The sequence below is a fragment of the Dreissena polymorpha genome, chromosome 5 (assembly GCF_020536995.1).
Source record: "Dreissena polymorpha isolate Duluth1 chromosome 5, UMN_Dpol_1.0, whole genome shotgun sequence".
Classification (NCBI taxonomy): Eukaryota; Metazoa; Mollusca; class Bivalvia; order Myida; family Dreissenidae; genus Dreissena; species Dreissena polymorpha.
Genome location: NC_068359.1, coordinates 115,002,719 through 115,018,926, shown reverse-complemented (window position 1 = coordinate 115,018,926; position 16,208 = coordinate 115,002,719). Strand labels below are relative to the sequence as shown.

At 33.8% G+C, this 16,208-nt stretch overlaps 1 protein-coding gene across 3 annotated transcripts in view; it reads right to left on the bottom strand.

The window, feature by feature from the left end:
* LOC127832678 (protein CFAP20DC-like) overlaps positions 1-16,208 on the bottom strand; it is a 223,417-nt gene that overhangs the window by 205,756 nt on the left and 1,453 nt on the right. For all 3 annotated transcript variants that reach the window (XM_052358301.1, XM_052358299.1, XM_052358300.1), the window contains exons 2-10: positions 13,066-13,146; positions 12,792-12,885; positions 11,499-11,571; positions 10,626-10,740; positions 9,318-9,474; positions 7,690-7,781; positions 7,121-7,205; positions 4,222-4,346; positions 525-573 (exon numbers count right to left, since the gene is read on the bottom strand). In XM_052358301.1, the coding sequence (XP_052214261.1) occupies positions 525-573; positions 4,222-4,346; positions 7,121-7,205; positions 7,690-7,781; positions 9,318-9,474; positions 10,626-10,740; positions 11,499-11,571; positions 12,792-12,885; positions 13,066-13,146 (871 nt within the window). The remainder of the gene's footprint in view (positions 1-524; positions 574-4,221; positions 4,347-7,120; positions 7,206-7,689; positions 7,782-9,317; positions 9,475-10,625; positions 10,741-11,498; positions 11,572-12,791; positions 12,886-13,065; positions 13,147-16,208) is intronic.

Below are 16,208 nucleotides of genomic sequence, written 5' to 3'. Positions count from 1 at the left end.
TGACCTTTTTTTGCCCGATTTCCCTAAGATTCCAAGATTGTCGTAAGTATTGTCAAAATAAACATTCTTACAAGTTTTCTTACAGATTGAGTCATAAATGTGGCTTCTTATGTGTTTTATTGCCGATATGACATAATTTTGGACACATGACGCAGATTAAAACTTGGCCTAGATATTTTCAAGACAAACATTCTGATAAAATGTCATCAGGACATATTGAAAAACATGGTGTCTAGAGTGGTATATAATGAGCTCAAAATTGACAACACGCATCATACAATGACGTATGTCAGACAGAGACTGATCACAATAGCAATCCTTGTGCATTTCAAACTCAGGTGAGCTAATAATTGCAGAAAAATTGAACTCAAAATTACCTATAAACAACTGCATATCATTAAGTCTATTACATGCAAGTTTGAATGTGGTATAATGAAGTTTAAGAGTAAAACTATGCATCATGCAGGAATTATACACTGCAAGCCACAGCGTACTTTTAACACCAGTAAACAAGTCGTCCTTACCTTCTGCTCTTGAACTGTTTTGTATGCTTCTGTTTGACTGATTGCCTACCTGAAAGAAATTACAAAAAAAAAATTTAATGTATTTAAAACATAAATGTTTTTAGTAAATGAAAGAAGTGTTGTGCAAATGACATTAACACAAAAATGATCATGTTTAAATGCATCTTGTTCGTTATCAATTCATTAACATTTATCTGGATGTTCATAGATTGTTAAAATTTATGCTTTAATTTGTTCCTAACAAACACAAATTCTGTGTTTATCTTACAAAAATTTTAGAAATATAGTGTACATAAGTGCAATACATGTAGTTCTTATGACACATGTACTTCATTTAAGTTGTTCTTTCTACCATACATGCATTTCAGTTTTACAAGTGTATAAATCATTTATAATTTCAGCAGCTTTAAACATCTGTCAATGACACAGATTACACAATCTGGCAAGCATGAACAGAGGAGTCAAGACCACAATATTTCAGGACATAATTATACATTCTTTAATAAAAACATTACAAAGGTCAATATGTCTGCAAAACCTGATGAATTATTGTACAACCACATAATTGTTTAAGTTCTTCAACAATTTAAGTTTTAACAAATTTGATAACTTGTTTAATCCACAAAAATTGATGGTTTTAGATATAGATGAACAAATGGTTCTAATTTTGAGGACACAAAACTGTAGCTTCAAGCTGCAAACATCATCTAAAACTTTATACACAGTTTTGTATCCAGTAAGTTATTTAGAAATAGACACAGTAAAAATGTACACTTTCTCATTTCTATATTTTCCCTTAAACAGGCTTTTTCAAAAATGGTTGTACTAATTAATTTGGTTGAATATATAACATGCAAAAATGTAGTCCATTTATTAAAAGAAACTTAGACAGTAAGAATTGTGTGTATAATAGTACAGTGTCTTAACGGCTATGTGCACAATGCTATGTGAGTATGAAAGCAGGGACAGGGTTGGTTGCAGAATGAAAATTACCAATAGCATAATAATCACTTTCATAACACATTATCATACCATTTAAAAGCTGTATATTGGCAAACATATAAACAGTGGCATAGTGGTTTCCCTTAAATATACACACATAATATCAGTTATCATGCACACCTTCAAATACAATGTCAAGGTTAGCATTGAAAGCAGCACATCATGAAGTACTTATAATTCTTCATCATACATATCCCTATCTAATGAGTACAAACTTGTGTTGTTGTTTTCATTCTGAGTCAGTTCGAAACATAATTTTATAAATGCAACCAGCTTTGCTTAACTACAGAGCATGTTACTTTTTCAACATAGAAAAACGATGATAAAAGACGCTCGAGATATTTTCATAAATTATGCATCAAAATTATATAAAATAAACTTGTTTTGTATTCAAGTAAACCCCACTGCAGTACATTGTGTACAGAAATGCCATAATACAAACAATTTCAAACAAAACAATCCATCTAAAAAAATTTATGTATCAAAAATCAATGCTAGGTATAAGTAGCCCCCACCAATGCAAGCAAATTTGCCAAATGCAGACTACATTTAGTAGCACACTAAATTAAGCCAGTTTCAAAACCTACATTCTTACATTAATGGAATACTATGTGTTTAACACTTTCTATTTTGCCATATATTAAGAACAAATCAAACAACACACTTACATGTGTCTTTCTCATCTGACAAGGAGCAAACACAGGTAGCCATATTATACTTTACATAAGATCACACTGTATTGGTACAGAAGCAAGTGAATCAGCTAATTGACTTTAATTACTAAAGAAGAAAATCCTGGAAATTAATTTGACAGGCTTAAAAGTACCTCAAGGGATCTGTTTCACAAACTTTCTAACAAACAATAATAAGTATTGCCCAATTTCAACAAAAATTCTTTTAGCAAAACAAGAGAATACTTTGTTAGCATATGTATCTATTGTTCTGGCCCTCTTTATGAATACAACTATGAATTTGAGTTGAAAAGATTTAGAAAATAATATGTTGAACTTGTATTTGTGAATCTGTTGTTTAGTGTGTACTCTTGGACATATAAAAAAACTGCACACAAATCTGCAATATTTTGCCAAATAAATGGCTGGATTTAGCTCCCCGCAATAATCTATTCCATGCACAATTTTCTTCAATCGGTTCAGCCCTTCTGATCAGGTGCTTAGATATGTTACTATGGGCATACACACACAAACTTGTGAACCCTATCCATTTAATTCCATAGAGAGACTTAATCTGTGGGACACTAAATTTTATAATGCATCATTATGATGTGATGTATAAAAATAAGCTAACAGTGCTTTAATAAAAATCACATCACACAGTACATGTGCATTGGTTGCAGTTGTTCTTAAATTGTTATCTAACAAATTATATACATTTGTATTTTTAATTGTTATCTAACAAATTATATACATTTGTATAAGCTTAATTAAATTTATCTAACATTATGTTAACCCAAAACAAGAGGCACTTGTAAAATATGTTTGCCAACCGAAAAACTTCATGACCTCTTATTGATGTCAATCTCCCACAGTTATACAGTAAATCAGGCAGTGAAGCAAATTGATACATTATGGTCAATTAATCTATTTTGTAAACAATACCCTAGGAGGATAAAATAATAATGCTTGAATGCATTTAATGATGGCTGTATCAAATAATTAAAAAAGGAGTCCGATGTTTAGATAGTGTTTGATTACAATTGAAGTCTGCTAAAGTGATTGTTATAATGGGTATTTATGATACTAAACTGACTATTGTATATTTGTCTATAATTTACTGTTACAAGCTTCTATATCCTTGCACTGTGACCTGTTTATCAGAAATTCGATATGCATCTTTGTTTTAACCAAATTTGAATTTGTAGGAGGACAGATGAAAGTGCTTTTAAGACATTGTGCAGAAATAGTCTATGAACCAACCCTCCAAACAACAGACAGAGGTAAATCAAAGTACATCTTGTTAAGAGGGTAAAAATAATGGCCAAAAAAAAAGAAAAAAATGATAAAGCTAATTTTGTTTGCTTGAAAAAAAAGCCAATTGATACACCATCAAAATCACAGAAAAAAATGCAAATGCACCTGTGCACCGTGCCACATCTTACAAAGTGGTATTTTGAGCGGAATGATGTATCTAACTGGGAACTCCCTGATATAGTTCTGCGTCTTAGTATGCGGTTAGCATGGAACTAGAAATTATCATTACCAACAATATAAGCATCAACATGTATTTAGGGGAGGGGGGATACGTCTAACTTATAAGCTTAATGAGTAGCTTACACTAACTAATTCAAATGACTAACCATAATAAACATGATGTTGGACTAAGTTAAAGATGCACCTAGGTCCATGAATGCTTTTATTCAATCTCAGATTTATTGGAGAATGTTTGTTATAAATGAGCAATTTCAGCTACAATGTTTATTGGTAAGTTACTTTGGAAAAAAATAATATTGAGCTTTAAAATATTCATTGTCATTATGTAAGATTTAATACAACTAAATATATCAATTAATAAATCTCCAGACAATCAGAAGAGAAGTTCATGGTTTTATCTACCACTTTTATCACAGAACATCAAGTACTCGTTACAAATGATCAAAACTGGTATCAATGCCGTAGAATGGTCAATGCTAATCAATTTAAAAAAACTAGTCATATATCAATGTTCCACATCTACATACATCTCTTGCTGATGTCTTTCCAGCAGTTTGTGAGGTCCTGACTCCAGACACTTTAGACCCAAATGCAATATGGAAGTTGTCGTTACTGCCGTTGGCTGAGGACCTTCTGCCGCTGGCATTCAAATCTGTTTATAAAATGCAGGTATGATAGTGAAATAATCATGAAGATATTTTTTGCATGCATGCGCACAAGTATAGTTCATAACTTAATTGTGTTCAGCATCTTTATTTAGGAAAATACTGATATTTTTTTTACAAAAGGCTATTACATGTATTTACTAACAAATTGTAATGACAGCTTGATGTGTTGATGGGGCAAAACGTAAGGCTACAGTGACTATATTTAAAGTTAACCAAGAATCCGTCACTACCAGTATATTTTGTTCAAGTTTCGTAAACAAAATAAATGTATAAATAAGTTAACTGCCATTCAGCTTCCAATATATGTTTACAGTCAGACAGAACATTAAATAATGTTAAGAAGTTAAACTGACAGTGCATTAAGTTATCCCAAAATACCATTGTCAAATATTGCCTTCACATATGCACCACAGCAATGAGGTACACATACTAAACACATTTACACAATTCATATATACATGCAAACCCTACATAATTCACAACAATTAAACAGTCAAAATTCTCTAATAAAGTGACAAATATTCTGTGAAAGAGTCTTCATGAAGAATGTATGTTTTGGTAAAAGTGATTTCTTTACTTATTGTTCAGATTTATCAACACAAGTACATTAGTAAATTACATTTTTCAGGGGCATATTGATGTTAAATTGCTTTTCAGAAGAAGAAACCTTTGACTGGCAGAAGAATGTTTTGTTCTTTGACAAAAGTCAAAACCTGGCTGCAAGATGGTCACCCAACCAGAAAACACCCATACATAGCCCACACTAGCGGCCGGAATTCAGCAATAGAATTGTCAAGAAACAAGAGCACCGCATAGTGGGTGCCAACGCTCGGCTGTGGTTGCAGTTTTGAATAAATGAAAGCTTGTCAGAAGTTTTATATTAGACTAGAGGTCACAGTGACCTTGACCTTTGACCTAGTGACTCAAAAATGGGTGTGGCATGTAGAACTCATCAAGGTGCATCTGCATGAAGTTTTAAAGTTGTAGGTAGGTGGAAGCACTTTGATTTTAGAGCCTATGTTAAGGTTTTAGCACCACGCCAACTAGCTGGCTTATCACCGAAAACAGCCTAGGTAAAAAACTACCTTACACTGACAATATCATCAATACTAAATTAAAGACTTAAATTGCTAAAATGTGCATATTGGGTATTAAGATTTAATAACCAAATAACATATTCATATGTGAGAAATGGATATTATGTAAGAAATCTCAGAAACTGACATCAAGCTAATTTGGGAAAACTAATGTAAACGAAAGGGAGGCGATGAGTTTCTATGAAACAAGCAAATTGTTGAATTGATATCCCCAGCCAAATAAATTTGGTTAATGGATGGGTGCCAATTCTTTGATACACATGTATATTATTTAACAAGGGACAAAATTGTCACAAAACCAGGTTTTCATTGTGAAAAAAAAATCTGATAAAGGGAGAAAACTCAAACTGAACTTTTGAAATGAACAAACAAAATTAACCCCCTTTGTAAGTTTGTTTTTTAAAAAAATCTATTTTTAGTCATGGCGACCTTGACATTGGAGATATTGACGTGATTCTTTCGTGCGACACACCGTCCCATGATGGTGAACAAATGTGCCAAATGATTTTAAAATCTCACAATGAATGACATAGTTATGGCCAGGACAAGCTCATTTATGGCCATTTTTGACCTTTGAACTCAAAGTGTGACCTTGACCTTGGAGATATCGACGTAATTATTTCGCGCAACACACCATCCAATGATGGTGAACAAATGTGCCAAATGATTTTAAAATCTGACAATGAACGACATAGTTACGGCCCGGACAAGCTTGTTCCGCCCGCCCGCCAGCCAGCCAGCCCGCCCGCATTCGCCAATCTAATAACCAGTTTTTTCCTTCGGAAAACCTGGTTAAAAAAATAATTATTAAATAAAGAGTAATTGTCTGTATGAATTACAATTCTCCACATTGATATCTATAAACTACAAAAGTTTCATTTTCAAATCTTGCAGCGTATCTGAGACATAGCCCTGAAAAGTAACATCATACAAAACAACAAAGGACAATAACTCTTAATTAAGAAAGTGTTGGGTTAAGGTTCTTGTCCATGGCACTTCACCGCATTGATATCTATACACCAATGAAGTTCCATGTTGATATGTTATAAAGTTTCAGAGATATAGCCCTTACAATTTTTGTTACAGACAGATGGACTGACTGAAAACACCATTCTATATCCCTCTGCCTTGGTGAGTGATAATTAATCACTAAGAGTGCAAACACTTTAACCTATTACGTTGTATACATAACAAGAGCATCCCATAACGGGTGCCACGCTCTGCTGCGGGTGCAGTTTTGAATAAATGAAAGCTTGTCAGATTTTATTTATTTTTAGAGGTCACAGTGACCTTGACCTTTGACCTAGTGACCCAAAAGTGGGTGTGGCATGTAGAACTCATCAAGGTGCAGCTACATATGAAGTTTCAAAAGTTGTAGGTTGAAGCACTTTGATTTTAGAGAATGTAAAGGTTTAAGCACGACGCGGACGTCAGACAGCGGACATCAGACGGCGGACCAAACGACGAGCAGGCTGTGACAATACCTCGGGTTTTCTTCGAAAACAGCCGAGCTAAAAATGTACTTGGTACAAGTATTACAAGCTAAAATGCCTTATATGTTAAACTTTTACTTTTATAGGTAATTGTCTTCAGTTATCTTAGTCCAATGCAACTGATGAAGAGCACCACACCATCACAGAGGTAGGGTACTTCAGTATTACCTAACTCGATAGTACTATTTATAGATCCGCGGACATCCCCGCCCCTGAGCTGCTCTGCATGCCGAATCTTGTCTATTGTCAGCAACTGCAATTGAAGGCAATTAAGGTGAGTATATACTACACTTGACCAATAAAAAACAAGAAACATGACAATGCCAAGAAGCCAGGTTTTCAACATTTTACTTATTAATGTATTTAATAGTACAATCTCATGCTATGTCTGCAGGTAAGTTACATACAAACAAAATCTGTGCACAATACCTCCATCATACATCAAGTTACAGGACAGAAACAGTTTTTTTCTATTTTCACTTACAAAAGCCTTGACCTAAGGCTGCCTAGCCCCAAATGTTGTCTTATGTCTGTCTGTATAATCCCTAAAAAGGTCTGCATGTACCGGTAAACTTATAATCTTATAACAATGATTTTCTATCTTTGTTGAAAGCTTGCTTTAGAATCTTCTGTTTATCTACGGTTTAATGTCAAAGGATTTAAAGAAGACTGATCACCTTATGCAAATTATGTGATATTTATTTACAAACTGAAATATAAACCGCTGATTGTCCTACCTGTGTGCACTGTGAGACATCCGATGCAAACTGGGCTTGCTTAGGAATGTTCTCCAGCTGTCCGGAGTTACTGGATGCACAGCCATACAGCTCTGTTAATAGTATGCACGGACATAAATAAACAAGTGACAATAATGAATCTTTAGCAACACTATCCAATCTTGATAAAGAGAAAAAGAGAATAACTTAAGAAATATCTGCATATGATTTATTTTGTATCAAACAAGAGAGCCAAGATGGCCCTTAAGCGCTAACCTGAGTTCAAGGACACCAATCTCTGTATCCTGGACCAGGTGATCTAGTTTTTTACCCCACTTGACACAGATTCAAACAAGGCCTTAATATTGTTAAGATGAACATTCTGACCAAGTTTTAACAATACTAGTCATAAATGTGGCCCTAGAGTGGTAACAAGTTTATTTTAGATTTGACCTGATGAAGAAGTGTTAAGATGCATCTGACCAAAATTCCAATAGATATTCATTATGTTCAAGATTAACATTCAAATCAAGTTTCATTAAGCTTGGATTCAACCTATCGACCTAGTTTGTAAAAGTAAGTGATCCAGATTTGAACTTGGCCTAAGTATTTTTCATAAAGATTGACACTTAAATGTAGCCTCAGGAGCAGTAACAAGTTATTTCTTAGATATGATCTAACCACCTAGTGTTTTTTTGTAATGATCTACATTCAAATACAGCCCAGGTATTGCCAAACTGAAAATTCTGACCAAGTCTCAACAATATTCAAACATAAATGAGGCCTCTAAAATGGTAACAAGGTTTTTCATAGATTTTACCATCAAAACTTTTGGAGGCACCAACCCAGATTCGAACTCAGCTTAGAAAATCTCAAGATGAACATAATGACCATGTTTTATCCAGATTGTGCCTTAAATGTTTTTTTCTAGAGTGGTAACAAGGTTTTTCTAAGCCTTGACCGGGTGACCTAGTTTTTGGATGCATCTGAACCAAACTTGAACTAAATCTGAACGAATATTCTTGCCAAGTTTTATCAAGAACGAGTCATAAATGTGGCCTTAAAAGTGGAAACAAGGTTTTCCATTAATTTGTCTTGGTGACCTAGTTTTTGGAAACATGTGTGGCAGAGTTAAACTAGGCTTAAAAAATGTCAAGATAAAATGGGTTTTTTAACTTAAAGACCTAGGTTTGGACGCATCTGACCAAATTCAAACTGGGTCTAGATTTAGTCAAGATGAAGATTTTAACCAAGCTTGGGGTAATTTACGTGGCCTCTTGAGTTGTTTCAAGATTTTTCTACGATTTGACTTGGTGACCTTGTTTTAGGACGCACCTAATCAAGATTAAAACTTGCCATAAATATTTTCTAGATTAAAATTCTGACCAGGTTTCATCAAGATTTGATGACAAAATGTGGCCTCTCAAATGGTAACAAGCTAAAAGTTTACGAAGCACACAGCAAAACAACAGAAGACGAACATTGAGAGATCAGAATAGCTCACCTTGAGCACTTCGAGCAATTTTTGAATGTTTATTTCAAATATTAACTTGATTTTTAACTGTCAAGAAGTACTAAAGTAGTTTGGTTTTTCTCCTTAAATAAGGAAGTATTGTGCTCAACACATTATTTTTTTGTATTGGTCTTACCATCATCTCCAACAGTATCAGGAGGCTGCACTCTCATAGTGAAGATTCTCCTTAGCTTACAGTTAGCTGACAAAGTAAGGCTGTCCAACATTTTGAACGTCTCTCCTCTCCAGGTGTCCCCCACCATGGACACCAGGCTGATACACAGGTTCAACCACTGAGGGAAAACAAGGGACTAAATAAATTTCCGTACAGTGTTGTCCCGTGCAGACTACACAGGAAAATCTGGGATGACACTTCACGCATATGCATTAAGTTAGCGGACACTGTAAGGCTGTCAATCGTTATAAACGTCTCCCCTCTCAAGGTGTTCCCCACCATGAAAACCAGGCTGATACACAGGTTAAACCAATGGATGATCAAAATGGACAATTGACAACGCTTTCTGCTTATATGGAGATTTTGGTTTAGAAGAGGCATCCTTTCAATGGAAAATTCCATAAAATCAGAAAGTGTCGTCCCTGATAAGCCTGTGAGGATACACATGCATTTAGCCCAGTAATCCCAGAATGAACATCAATTGTCATATAACAAGGATATAATCACCTTTTTTGCATGATTTAAACATTTGTTCATCAAGCTTAGTTGTTTCAAGTAGTAAACCAGTGCCTATTAGACAAACTGTAGTCATTAAGTGATCAATATTACTCCAATCAATGAGCCAGCCGAGTAAGGCTACAAAAAAAAACATCATGGTTTGTTAAAGAGAATAAAGAATATAAAATGTGTTGTTCTTAAAGCACAGGATATTTAGTATGATTTCAAATTGAACATAAAACTTCTCATTACAACATTAATTATCTTCATGTATACAAAATAAATACAGCCATAATCTGCGAAAATGACTTAGAACACATCCAAATAGAGTAGCTCCAGACTAGCCTCTGCATCAGTGTACTTAGAAACATCCAAATAGAGTAGCTCCAGACTAGCCTCTGTATCAGTGTACTTAGAACACATCCAAATAGAGTAGCTCCAGACTAGCCTCTGCATCAGTGTACTTAAAACACATCCAAATAGAGTAGCTCCAGACTAGCCTCTGCATCAGTGTACTTAGAACACATCCAAATAGAGTAGCTCCAGACTAGCCTCTGCATCAGTGTACTTAGAACACATCCAAATAGAGTAGCTCCAGACTAGCCTCTGCATCAGTGTACTTTGATGAGGAGTCATAATGTCTGCTTATGAAACTACAAAACCAAGCTCCTAACCAGAATTACAAGCAGGTACATGTATGCAGCTAAGATGGCTGCAAAAGGCAATGTATACATTTTCGAAAGACGCAGCTCAATTCTGTACGAAACTTACGACTCCAGTTCTGATAATCCTCAGTGGTACCCTTGCATGAAGTGGGTTGATATTCAGGTCCTTCTGTGCTGTGGACAACTGTATACGCCGCTTGTTGTTGTGAATATCAGACAAACTGCAAATAATATAGAATGTGGTACCATTTGAACTAAGCATGAAAAGGGGAATAAACAAGGCTGTTTACTGAACTACATTCAGTTTTTATCTGCAACAATATTCAGTTTCTTGATAAATTACTTTACTGGATTAATGTTAGCAATGCGCATTAAACCAGACTGAAGACCAATGCATATTTACAATTTTTCAAACAGCTGCAAATACATGTAGCTGTATACAATTTCATCGAAATTGTCTTTAGCAATCAAAGAGGAAATTTAAACAAACAAAAGCATTGATGATTAACAAACTAGAATAAATATTGAGAAAAACTTAAGTCAGATATGCCTGGAAATTAAGAGTTCTACAATGTTAAAATATGATGTATTCTAGTCAAAACTCATCATATACTCACTTTAAATATTGAGGAAATCACCAACTTTAATTACATTTTTTTTTTAATATTACATGTAGATCATACATCATAAGCACATGTTTTTCTTGAGCCTAACTACACTTTTTGCTAGTGGAAGAGATAATAATATTGTTTTGTCTCAAACTATTAAATTGTATTAAAAGTGAATAAAACTACTTAAATTTATTTTGAGTAAAACAGATTTTGACGTTAAAATTATATAAACCCACTTTAAAGCAATCTATTGGTCTGGCAATTTGGTTAGCACAAATCAGCATTTTTATTGAGGTCGAGTTATGTATTCTTACCCACAATTCCCATTCTGTCTGAAAACTGTTGTCAAATCTTAATGATCAAATTACCCTAATTCCATACTGAAGTCTGCAGCCTTTTTTAAGTATACTTGAAGAATTAAGTAGGGCTGAACGAGGTGTACTGAAAAAGAAAAAAATTCAAATTACTTCAAATCAATTATGGAAGTTCTGAAAAATGACAACCACCCTAAGGAATATTAATCAAATATAGAGAATTAACTTATATTTCTGTATAATTGCTGCATGCTATAAGAATCAGGATTTTGATTTGCAAGAAAGTAAAGTTATCAAAAACCTAAACAAAGATATGCTTTTTATGGATAGATTTACACATTTTCAAACCTGTAGAGCATTCAGTTAAGGCAATGTTTGATACAGTTTGCAAAAGGTTCGCTAAGTGAATGCTGAAAGTGTGCCTGAGAGATAGCGGACACACCTTGAAGGTAGTTTGTTACAAAACCAAAATGGCCGACAATCATTTTGTTGCAGAATAAAAGCACAATTATACATTTATGTAATTTGAAACTGCAAAAACATTGTTCAACATTGTTTTTATAGATATCAACTCCAAGATACGCTCCAAAACTATAAGTTATTTCACAATTTATTATTTATTATTTAAATTCGATTAAGGTTAATCTTAAAATTTTTGCAGCAATCTTGTCGTTCAAAAGGGCTTAATACGAAATGAATGATTATTGGCAAACATTTGCTGTCATTGAACGCAGTACAGATATATGTGGCTCGGTTAGACCCTCTAATTTTCATTTATTATCAGCGCCAATTGAACCAGTATTATAGTTGATTTCTGGCTCTTTTGCTTTTACTCCTTTGTTAGGGTGCTATTAACATGTATATAGGTTTGTAATTTTTATTTTTCCCTGCAAATGACGATTATTTTACCAAGTTGACTGGTACCAGTAGAAAGTGCCACTCCCAAAGCAATTAGGTATTAGAAAAGTGTCACTGACAATGATGCCTCCACAACACATGTTAGGACACAGACATATCCACTATATAGTCTACAGTGGCCAAAAGGCAACAAGCAATAATTCAGAAAAAGTTGGCCCTAGGCTTCTGTGTACATAATCTATAGTAGGAAAGAGACCAACAGTCATAATTCTCCAAAAACTTGTTGTAGCCAAAACACTCTATACGATCATCTACACATTAAAGTCAATTAACTTCAGTTACGTACAGACAGATGAACATACAAGTTCAATTCTTAATGTCATCCACTCTGTTGGGACATAACAATGCTTCTAGAAATACCTAGGTAATGTTCCCACAACATTGATCACAGTACACCCATAATGGACCACAATGTGAGTAAAAACTTACATGATGTTCTGGGATCTTTTGGAAGCTGCATTTTAGTTGTGGCTGGGACCCCATCCAAATAACAGCAGTAGCTTTTGATCTCTTTATCATACTTCTGCAATATATGTATTTATCTCCAAATATTATTGCTCATCATATAATAAAAATGCATTAATTGCTATTGTATATGATAATTGTTCTAGGCCAATCACAACCGACATAAGATATTTACTTTGCAAAAATACACAAAATTGTTGGATACAAGTAAAGCCAGAGTTTTCATAGCATAAATTACCATGGGAACAGTTCCAGACACTTTCCATTGTGAAAGGCCATCCTTCTGTTGTGGTGAAAACACCTCAAAGAAAGCCCCACCCTGAAAAGCAACATTTAAATTTAAGTCATAATTTAAGGTTTACCTTATTTATTGGCATATTGCAACATTACATTTTTAAAGACTTGTTTAACAACTACAAAAAGTACGATAAATCAGAATGTCATGTGTAAATGATTGGCAGCATTGCAAAAGATACTAAATTAACTAGGTACACTTTCATAGTTGTAGTTCCATTTAAGACTTAGTTCACATCCTCCAGATAACATACCATAAACCCCATCTGATATTTGGTGTATTAAAGGGATCTTTTCACAGTTTGGTAAATTGACAAAATTGAAACAAGTTGTTTCAGATTCGCAAATTTTCGTTTCAGTTCTGATATTTGTGAGGAAACAGTATTACTGAACATTTACCATAGTCAAATATAGCCATTATATGTATCTTTTGACGATTTGAAAACCTAAAAGTTATAAAGCGTTGCAACGCGAATAGACTATTTCCAGGGGTCAGTGGTTTGAGTCCAGTTGAGGGTTACTTTTTTTTCTTTCTTTAATTTCTTTCTTGTTTTTACTGAAGCTTTCTAGATCCAATGTTTACATTTATCAAAATAAAGCATTTAATGACAAACTTTAATAAATGCTAAAATCTGTGAAAAGGCCCCTTTTAAAGAGTGCATACAATGTATAAGGCAACAAAATTCGCACACATAAGAAACTTTGTCTAGTTTTCTTCAACATAGTGCGACATGAGGGAATGAAGCAAATTGCCATTATATTAAAAATAAAATATCAGGATATTAAAAAGAATTTATATATTCAGTCCCTGGCTGTTTAAGTAGTTTATATAGAATGATTATATTTTTTTAGATTACTATAAAATTGCTGTTCATTAAAATAAATATGTTTTCCATTGAATATCATATATTTATTATCTAATGGATGTCAAAGGTATTTAATTTCATATTTGTTTGCCATTACAGTCGATGACGTAAAACATACATGACATGATGTTGCATTCAATATATAGTAATTTTAATTATCCTCCTGTTACTGTGTGTCGAGCGGTTAAGAAAACAGATAAAACAATTTCTGAATTAATGCAAACAATGCAGCAATAAACGATGTACCTTTAAAGATTAATTTATTTCCGTTAAATCTATGTCAAAATTGTTTTTTACAGTGTGTTAAACCATGAAAAGCAGATAAAGCCATACACACCAACAATAATGTCCACTATGTGGGTGTTTGCATAGTATCGTGACGTCACACCGAAAGGGAGAGTACTCGATTTCATTAGGCATTAGGCCAACTAAACTTAAAAATTTGATTCACTGAAATATTTAAATGTTTGATATAATAAACGTCTAGTCAGAACAGGGGTATTCCCCCTTCTTCTTCTTCCATGTGATGTACTAATCTCACTCTGGAGCATACTCGTACACTGAACATGTGTATATTGCCTGATGTCTCTCAAGTAGAGGATATTAATACACATGAAACCTGGATATTTTGACAATCGCCATATTCTTTTACATTTTCAATTTTAATCGCCATCTGAAAGATTCAATGACAATCGGCAATTTTGGCAATCAGAAACGCTAGCACAGTACGACTCAAAAAGAACCCACGACTCTACAAGAACCTTCTTATTGTTTAATTTCAAGCGTAGTTATGTGAAGTACAATACTTGGAGCACATGCGTGTGACCGAATCAAGAGAGCCTTTTTCTTAATGTTAACAAAACTATCAATATCAGGAGATACTAAATATGAGGGAATCATACAATAAATAATGTTTGGTCATTATCAGGAACTGCAGTGCTCAATGCTAGCATACTGCGTTGTGTGATATACGCATGTTTAGTGTAAACATCACTATCTTGAAATATAAATAATGCTGTAAGAAGAATTATGTAAACAATGTTAAGACCAATTTATATTTATGTTATTTTCATACCTGATAATCGTTCTCATACATTAAATGTTGTTTGGTCATTATCATGAACTGCAGTGCTCATGGCTAGCATATTGCGTTGTGTAATGCAGTGATTCATTTTGAAATCTACATCAATGAGTCCCTGAGACTCGCATATTTTGATACAATGGGTCCAAACTGAAAACAATGGGTCCCAGATTGTGTCTTTGTAAATTCGTTACAAATAATCTACTTAACATGATACACCTTAGCCAGGGTCTCTTTTATGCAATTTTACAGCTAAAAACAGAAATAGGTTTACAGCAAGTAAAATCTTTATTTGTTTTACTTTTAATAACAAACAGTGAAACATATAACATCTTAAACAGAGAACTTTTTACATCTTTAACAGTTTGGACTGACGAGACTTTTAATAAAATGGATGACTAGAGTTTATAATTTTTGGGTCAAAATTAGCCCTTTCAAACAGTGTGACAAAATACAATTTCTCCTTTGGTCAAAAGGTTTACAACTTCAATACAGATTTAGTGTAACAACACTCATACTGTATTTAAGGTGTATAGCTTTCTCGCCTTGTTTTTTCCACAAATTCATTCCAGGCAAAATTGCACAACTGCACTCTCATGAGTTTGTCTTGTTTCCCTACAGTAAACCTGTTCATGAATTTGGTCAAGACCTTATTCTGTATTGAAAAACCCCCTCTCACATCCTGCAGTATGAACAGCAGATGCCTGTGTTGTTATATGTACTTACATTCTACGTAACATAGGACGGAATACTGTACGATCTGTATCACTATTATATATGTACTGTATAAAAATAATGCTATTTATTTCAGAACTTGCAAATTTTAATTGTCACTTTAGAAAAAAAAGCACTGCTAAATTAATCCAGAAAAGTATAATAACATCGCTTTACTATATAAATAATAACTGTCTGCGCTCACAACAGACGAACGCAAACTGTGTTTTCTGCCGTTTATTCTTCATATTTAAACCACATGATTTACATCGAGGCTGCGTAATCAATAAATATATACACAGTGAGTTTAAATTGTTGAGGATTAGTTTTGAAAACCTTTTTCAGTCGCATTTTCTTTGTTTACCATCCGGGACAGCCAATTAATCGTCCAACAAACTTTTAATAAAAACGCCGTAACTGATTGTT